The 8,789-nt window shown below is 32.1% G+C and overlaps 1 protein-coding gene across 1 annotated transcript in view; it reads left to right on the top strand.

The window, feature by feature from the left end:
• Positions 1 to 7,072, top strand: part of LOC106459599 (probable serine carboxypeptidase CPVL) — a 9,312-nt gene extending 2,240 nt beyond the window's left edge. Inside the window, exons 2-3 of the mRNA XM_013919231.2 lie at positions 4,839 to 5,169; positions 5,801 to 7,072. Coding sequence (XP_013774685.1) covers positions 4,839 to 5,169; positions 5,801 to 6,618 — 1,149 coding nt within the window. The 3' untranslated portion in view covers positions 6,619 to 7,072. The remainder of the gene's footprint in view (positions 1 to 4,838; positions 5,170 to 5,800) is intronic.
• The last annotated feature ends 1,717 nt before the right edge of the window (positions 7,073 to 8,789 follow it).

The following is an 8,789-nucleotide window of genomic DNA, read 5'->3' as shown; positions in this document are numbered from 1 at the left end:
TCATCGTTGAATTTATCGCTAACAAGTCACAGACACCTACTGTAGAAGAATCCTAAGCCCAAAAACAACGCAGTTTATATTTATACTATTAAGAAGTATAAGTAAAAGCCTTATTATTCTGACAATTAACGAAAAAGAAATTATATTAGAAATTCTAATAACTGGTGAGATAAAAATGAACAACAAAATGTCCCAAAACGGCTAATAACCAATTACTCATTCTTGCAATCAAAGAAATGCTCAATCAGCAACACATTTTACTATTTCTACACTAACTTTCCATCCTAAGTTATAGCAAATTAAGTCCCCAGTAAGCTTGTGGTATAATAAACACGACTTTGTATATTTATTATCGTATCTTTAATGTACTTTATTTATTCGGTAGGATTTTGCCATGGCTATTGACCAGTAAGTCTATACGAAATTGTGGATGTAAATATGGTTGAGTTATTGTGAAATTTTACTTTATTTGTAGTTATTCAAGATACCACATCTTACGATAAATATGACTACACTCCGACGAACACGATAATTTTTACAGGATACGCAATAACTGCTATGTAAATATGGAATCATTAAGTTGTGCTATTTCTTTTATATGTTAAGAGATCTGAATGAGTCCTTTCTGAAATAAAGAATTTTGCCAACAGAAAGAGCAGTATCAAATATCTTAATATCATTATTGATAACAGTTAAAAAAGAAAAAAGTCAGACTATATATATATATTGTAGTTTTTCGTTAGTTTATGTTTTTTTAGCAAAGCCACATTGTACAATCTACTGTATCCACCGCCTGGAATCTAACCCCGGATTTTAGCATTGTAAACCTGTAACCTTGTAGAAGGTTGTAGAAGATTAATACGAACTATAGTCATAATACGATTTGTAACATAAAATTATTAGATCTAGGAGCTTATACGCGGTGATTATGCTGCATTGATTTAGCATTTAAATATCCTCACTTCTAGCGATAGTGTCTGTTGTTCTGTTATTTGTATAGTAAATACTATGCAAATTAGAAATTCATAAAAATGTAGTTTATCACCATATTAGAAAAGACTTTTACATCTTCCTAAAACCAATGAAAATAGCTTTTTCTTACGTCTGCAGCAAAACAATAAAGCCTACGAAGTAATAGTGAAGTCCAGTAATTAAACATAAAATTACAAAATATAAGCTGCCGAAATATCTGCGAAAGGACAAATTTTATTAGTAGTATAAGATAGACATATAGAAGCATGATGGTGACTCCAGTCAAGTTAGAACTGAAGGATGGAATAACACTGCTGTGACTATATGCAGGAACGAATTCTTTTTACCAAATCTGGGATATTGTCACAGCTGTTACGCATGTTGGAATGCCACTATTCTAATTTTTCTGAACAAATCTAAACATTCTCACACAGCGGCAGTGATATTTTAGTTGTAGTTTCTATTTCGTTTTGCTTGTTAGTAATAGTTTTACTTTTGGCGTTGCACTTTTAGTTTTAATTTCGTTTTGCTTATTTAATAATAGTTTCCGTTTTAGTTTTGAATATCTGATGTTAATTTTGGTTTCCATTCTGTTTTGAGTTTTGAATCAAAATCACTTGTGTATAGAGTAATTCTTTTAAGTGTATAATTACTAGTAATTACTCTGACAATTTAAATATTCTGAACAATATATGAATTAAATGAAAAGTAATAAAAAATTTAATTTTAGTCATTAGTTTCTTTGACTACACAATGGGCTACCTGTGCCCTGCCCTCCACGGGTATCGAAACCTAGTTACTGGCGTTGTAAGTCTGCAGACATACAACTGTGCCACTGGGGGACATTAGTCATTAGTCCTTTCAAAAAACGAAAACTTGCAAATGTACCTGTTAGCTATATTCCAGAATCCAGACCATAACCACAACACTGGTATTAAGCGACTAGTGACCAGGCATCAGAGATAAATATTTAAACTTACTATATACAACTTGCAAAACAATTTCAGATATAACTTATTTACAGTAATTAGTCTCCATTATGATTGTATATGACGAAAAGGATTACTCTGTGCTGACAGTTATGCCTAGTAAACTCAGTATCATTCACAGACTGACCCTTATTGCTTTTTCCAATACCATAAATAAATTTAAAACATTTGCCTTCGAGAGAAAATTAGCTGAAAGTTGAAAACTTTTCAAGTGAACGAATTGTTACCAATTGCTGTTTATTGTTGCCGTTTTAAGAATTTTAATTTTCATTCGTGATTGTTTTGAAGAAACATTTAGTTTTCGTTTCGTTCAAGTAATATTTGTTTTCGTATTCACTTTCGTTTTCGTTAACGAAAGTATATTTGCACAGTAGTAAAATCAGCAGCTCCCCATTTGTTTTAGATTACGAGAAATAAGCCGTCATAAACTGGAAACTCTTCTTCTTGCTGAAGAGGAAAACGTGTACTCAAAAAAAGACTAGCACGTGTATTAATATATTAATCCACAGCCGCTAGGATTAAACTAGGAGCAGGGGTAAAATTTGAAGTGAAGTAATGGCATAGTGATGTAAGGCGCTACATATGTGTTACTTCTGACGGATTTATTATTATATGTATATATTAATATCGATATCTGTTTAAATTAAATTTAAATTTAGAAATGTACATAACTTGTACTGTTAAATATGTATTATGAAACTCCCGCCTATTCTCTAAAGTTTTAGAAGATTGTCGAGAGTAAGAATCAACAATATATGTGTGTACATATACGCTAGTGTTAGCATCAGTATTGAAGTTTCGAGGAGCTTTCCACACGCCTATAACCCGTTATCTGTCGTGGCCATTTTGTCTTATCGTGAGGGCAATATCACATTTGTCAATTGAAAAAATTATAGAGAACTTATCTTTTATTGGATTTCAGAATTTATTTTTGTAAATAGTAGCATAACATTCAATGATTTGTACAAAATTGTGTTGTTTAATGAAGTTGAAAGAGAACCTTAATAACAAATTCCAAAAATACCGAACTGGTGTATTTAAGTGTTCTACACTCACAAAAAAGAAATCTATCATTCTATAGGTATTTGAAGAACTTGTAGCATTTCGCCACAATGTAATTCTTCGTATTGTTAGCCGACACTGGGCAGCTTGTACATAATTGAATAAATAGAGCTGTTTAAACATTTGTTTAACAACAAGTAAAAGCTTGGAATGGCCTATTCCTTCACTGGGGTGTGTGTCTATGAGCCAGACTAGTTTCGGAGAATTCCACTCCTCATCACTGACCCTGGACACTACGTAATACGTAACATACCCTAACAGTCGAGTTCTAATTTTACTTCTTATCTTTTAATTAGTTTTGAAATAATTATCAAAACAACAAGAGGAGATATCAATTATTTAATATGTACAAAAACAGTCAGTGTTAATTAATTTTAGAATAAAGAGGTCAGCCATGTAAAGGTGTAATATCAAAAAATAGACAGTTATACAAAAAGGCAAGTCCAACAAAAAATAAAAGTATGTAAATTAAACAAGAAAAAATTAGTTAAATTTTAGCCTTTTTCTTTTTACCGCAATGGCAACAAACAACAGCATGAACTAAAAGATGGGTCAAGCTTCACTATATATATATATATATATATATATATATATATTGACATACGCTCTTTTACGTTACATCTTTACAAAGTTTGCTCTCTTATATAATTTGGCTTTTAATATCATATCTTAATATCTTCATTTTAAAGATTTTAACATTTTAAAATGTTTTGATTAGGTACAGTAATACTTCAGTTGTGTCATTAAGGTAATGTGTAGAAGTCGCATTTTATTTATATGTTGTTGACCAAAAAAAAACAATACGTTTGCCAGATATCCTGAATATTTATTAATTATACTCATGTTAATCGCTGTTCTGTAATTCAAACCATAAACACGTTTTATTTTAGCCTTAAATGAATATATCTAAATCTTGCATTAAACGAGATTACAATTGAATGACATGTTTGTGAGTGATATTTATAATAGTTCTTAGAAATATGAAGTAGAACTGAATCAATGTTTTTAAGTTACTAAATACACAGATTTCTGCAAATGGTGTGTAAAGCATATGACATCAGTTTGTCCGAGGTGCAGTAAATGATAACAGATAACACGTTGTACTGTGGCATAAAATTTTTATATGTTTTTAACTGGAAAAAATCGGTTTGTATTTGATATAATCCATATGTCAGAATTAAGGCAAATTTTAAAACATAAAAAATGGGGATAGTTTCGTTAAATATTACTTGCTATGGCGAAATACAACAGTGTAATTACTAAAAATTGCATTAACATGGTTTAAAGAGCTATAGCTCAAAGCTGTACAAAGATATATCAGAATTGTGTGCGATAATGGGATCAAACTTCGAATTCTAAGAATATAATCTATCACGTTTGCCGCTGAACCACAAAGGGAAAGTATTTAACTTTGAATCTGAGAAATAAAGTATTGCAAAAAAGATTTACAATAGGACCAACAGAACTGTGCATGTATCCAGAGGAAAAGCAAATTTACTCGAAATGGAAGTACATTTATCTTTATTACAAACTGTTGGCACAGATTGAAACAATACAGTATGAAATACATACTTGCTTGTTGATCTATGAGATTATTTTAATTGTCATGTAGGAATTTAACATATCAATAACCTTAAGCAATTTTGTTCTACTTCTTACAAGATTAATGACACTTTTATTTAATTACAATATATTTTGCCGAAATAGAAGATTACATCTAACGTAATTATATATATATGTGTGTGTGTGTGTGTGTGTGTGTTATTTATTTACAACGTTCTTTTAATTCAATTGTTTTATGTCTTATTTCTGCAGAATAACGCTGCTACTGCACCAGTGTTATTATGGTTACAAGGTGGTCCTGGTGGTTCTTCTTTGTTTGGACTTTTTGTTGAACATGGACCCCTGGTGGTGTTAAAGGACATGAATGTTAAGCTTCGTAAGTACACTTGGGCGCAGGAGTTCTCCATGCTGTTTATTGATAACCCAGTGGGAACAGGATTTAGCTTCACAAATGACAAACGTGGATATGCTACTAATCAAACAGAAGTGGCAAATGACCTCTATGAGGCTCTTCAGCAGTTTTTTACAGTTTTTCAAGATTACAGAAAAAATGAATTTTATATTACTGGAGAATCTTATGCAGGTGAGGATTTCTTGCACGTTTTCACCTTTCAAAAAAAAAAACTTTTATAACTTAAAATATACGTAATGGATTATAAACGACTATAATATAAAAGTTAACAAGTTTCTCTTAATATTTTACTCAGTTTTAAATGGAGAGAGGGAATTGTTACAATTATATTTGTGATAAGACATTAGTGTTAGGCCTATCACATTTCTGAATACTACATTCTTAATCAAACCCCTTAGGTACTTTCAAGAATTAGAGGATTGTATAATAATAGTATACCAACCACACTATATTTATCATATCCATTATCGACAACGCGTTTCGCTCAGTCCCAAACTCTGTGGACCAGCTGGGATACAACAAACACAGTAGTTGTCGAAACACTCAAAATATAAACCATTTGATACAATAATAATTATTATGGTGTGTACGGCTATAACACATGCTGGTGAAGAATAATTACAATTTTACTTGTCATAAGAAATTAGCATTAGGCCCATTACATTTTTAAACACTTCATTCTTAATCTAATCTCTTAGGGATTTTTAGGAATTGTTAGTCAAGGTAATTGTTAGTAACTCAACAAAAAGGTATTAGATTTTGTCTTCAAATGTATCATATACAGTGATTATTTTTATTTCAGGAAAATATGTTCCAGCGATCGCGTACAAAATTCACAGCGAAGGAAGTGAAAGCAAAATAAACCTTAAAGGAATTGCTATTGGCGATGGTTTATGTGATCCTGAGACTATGTTAGACTATGGAGATTTTCTGTATCAAGTAGGATTAGTCGATGAGAGGCAAGCTGATTATGTCCGACAAAAAACATCATTAGCTCAACAATATATCCAGGAGGAACAGTGGCTTAAAGCCTTCTATATCTTTGACTCCATACTTAATGGAGACAAAACTAAACAACCATCCTTTTTCGCCAATGCAACTGGGTTGTCTTTCTACTATAACTTCCTCTACACTGAAGCACCAGAGAATTTTGGCTTTTACAACCAATACTTAGCCCTTCCTGCAGTTCGCAAAGCCATCCACGTGGGCAACTTGACCTACAACGATGGTTCCATGGTTGAAGATTACTTACTAGAAGATATCATGAAATCCGTGAAGCCTTGGTTTGAAGTTCTTATGGACAATTACAAAGTTATGATCTACAGTGGGCAACTAGATATAATCATCGCGTTTCCGCTTACAGAAAGTTTTCTCCAGTCGGTCAAGTGGAAGTATTCCGAGGAGTACAAGAACTCTTCCAGACAGATATGGAAAATTAAAACTACTGATAAAATGGTAGCTGGGTACGTTCGTCAAGTCCACGATTTTTACCAAGTACTTGTTAGAAATGCAGGTCACATTCTGCCTTATGACCAACCACGTATCGCTTTTGACATGATAAGCCGATTTGTTAATGGAAAATCCTTCCAAAATGCTTCAGGTTTTAAGGTCAAACATTGATCACTGAATATGACACAAAGGTATCATATACTCTTTAAAATTGTTTCTATTTTTAACTGGTCCTTTAAACATAAATAAAAAAACCAAGAATTGATCTTATGTAATATAAAACCTAGTGTTAATAATTTCAAATAATAATGGTTATGAAAGCCACTAAATATAAAGGTGGACAATTCAACTATAATCAGTATGAGAAGACAAAAACATTACAATATTCGCTCAACAACGATTTTTGCCACGATGACGTGATGTTTTGAACATGATTCGAAATAATTTTGCTCACAAATAACTTGATTTATACATGCCCTTATGAACTTAAATGGCATTGCCTAAAGAGCATGCTTTCTCGTGTATTGAACTTTTGATGCTATGTTATCCAGCTTGTTGTAAAATGGCATAGTATTAAATTTAATAAATTAGAACACGTATTCAGATCCTTATATATTGAGAATTACATTAATCTGGATGGTTTTCGAAAGTTCTTTGCTAAAATCAGAATATTTGTTTAAAATATTTTGCACCTTTCGATGCAATCACTTGCACTAACCAGTGACATACGTAGAAAGTCATTCAAAACTCAAATATTAAGGTACTAAAGACCACACTACCGAATAAAACAATGAGAGAGATTTGATATTATTATTGACTGTTTTATATTGTAAATGTAATACTGAAAATGGGTTTCCATACTGACATGCCCCCAGTGGCACAGCGGCATGTCTGCGGAGTTGTACTACTAGAAACAGATGGGCAGAGTACAGATAGCCCTTTGTGTAGGTTCGTGCTTAATAACAAACAACAACCATATTGGCACTGAGTAGCCACTTAATTATGAACCCACACGCATTTCAAAAATAAATAAAGACACGTATAACGCCATTGTTTAATTAAGAGCTACAAATTTAGAGATATTGTAACGTTATGATTTTTTATGGAATACAACGGGTAAAAGCACTAATTTTTCAAACGCCCAAAGAACCATTATAGAAGGTGACCTTACACCAAAAAGAAAAAAAAACGATTATTTGACTAGCTATTTAAAAACGTCTAACACCCAACAGTGACAGCTCGAGAGAACAAATTGGTAGTTTTAAAGTACAGTAACATCAGGCTGTGTCTCAAGTGACCGATTCTTTCAGCAATGGACAATAAGGACTACTGTATCTTCCAATGTACTATTTGATGGATTTAAATTAAGCTAGCTAACGGCCAATACAAACATAGTTTGTTTCAAATGCAAGTAGAAAAGTTTAGAGCACAAAATGTGAATGATTATAAGGATATTTGATTACGAAAAGCCCATTTTTTTTAAAATATAGTTTGGAAACGGCTTGATTGGGTAGTGAAAGAAACTTTATCACAAATTTATGGAACAAAGAGGTCACATGATCTGAGATTGCTTAACAGCTTATTAAAGATATCTTGGTACTCCGGGGTGCTGGTTTAGGGTAGGGCTGTTTTGTTCAATTAAGATGGCTTCTTTTATTTTTCATTTGTTGATGTTTGGTTCTATGTTTAAGATTAGTGTTTTGTCCTGATATGCTGTTTGTTTGTGGGTTTTTGTTTGTTGTTGTTACAATGGTGATAAGCATGAGAGGGTTTTTGTTATGTTCGGTGACTCTGGTTTTTTGTTTTCTCCGATGTAGAATTCTGGACAATTATTGCACGTTATTTTATAAATGACCTTGGCAATTTGTGATTCTATTTAATAATGATTTTAGTTTAGGGCCGGGATTTGAAATGAATTTGAAGTCGACAGGAATTTTATGTTTAAGTTTTCTCCAAGTGTGAATTATTTTTGAACTGATTTCAGGGATGAATGCCAAACTGCATTGTAATGTTGTGTTGTTGTTTGGTTTACTAGTGTTAATTTTGTTTTTGACTTGAGTTTTGAGGTTTATCTTCTGGTGGTTGTGTGAGAATTTGTTGGTGGAAATTTGTTGGGGTGAATGAAGGAATGCTTTATAAGGTTGATTTATTTATCTATTTAGTTAGTTGAACAAAGTCTTGAAGTTGTGTTTATAAGGTTTTATCGCTTATTAATTTTTCCTTGGATTCATTAGCGGAACTTCCGTGAGTGTAGAAACCTGTGTGAGTGATTTTTTCGGTGAATTTTGGTTTGAACTGTGTCAGATTTTATAATTTCAATGTTAAAAACAATAGATGCTTGT

The sequence above is a fragment of the Limulus polyphemus genome, unplaced genomic scaffold (assembly GCF_000517525.1).
Source record: "Limulus polyphemus unplaced genomic scaffold, Limulus_polyphemus-2.1.2 Scaffold635, whole genome shotgun sequence".
Taxonomy (NCBI): Eukaryota; Metazoa; Arthropoda; class Merostomata; order Xiphosura; family Limulidae; genus Limulus; species Limulus polyphemus.
The sequence above is the reverse complement of the archived record's forward strand: the minus strand, read 5'-3'. Positions and strand labels throughout refer to the sequence as shown.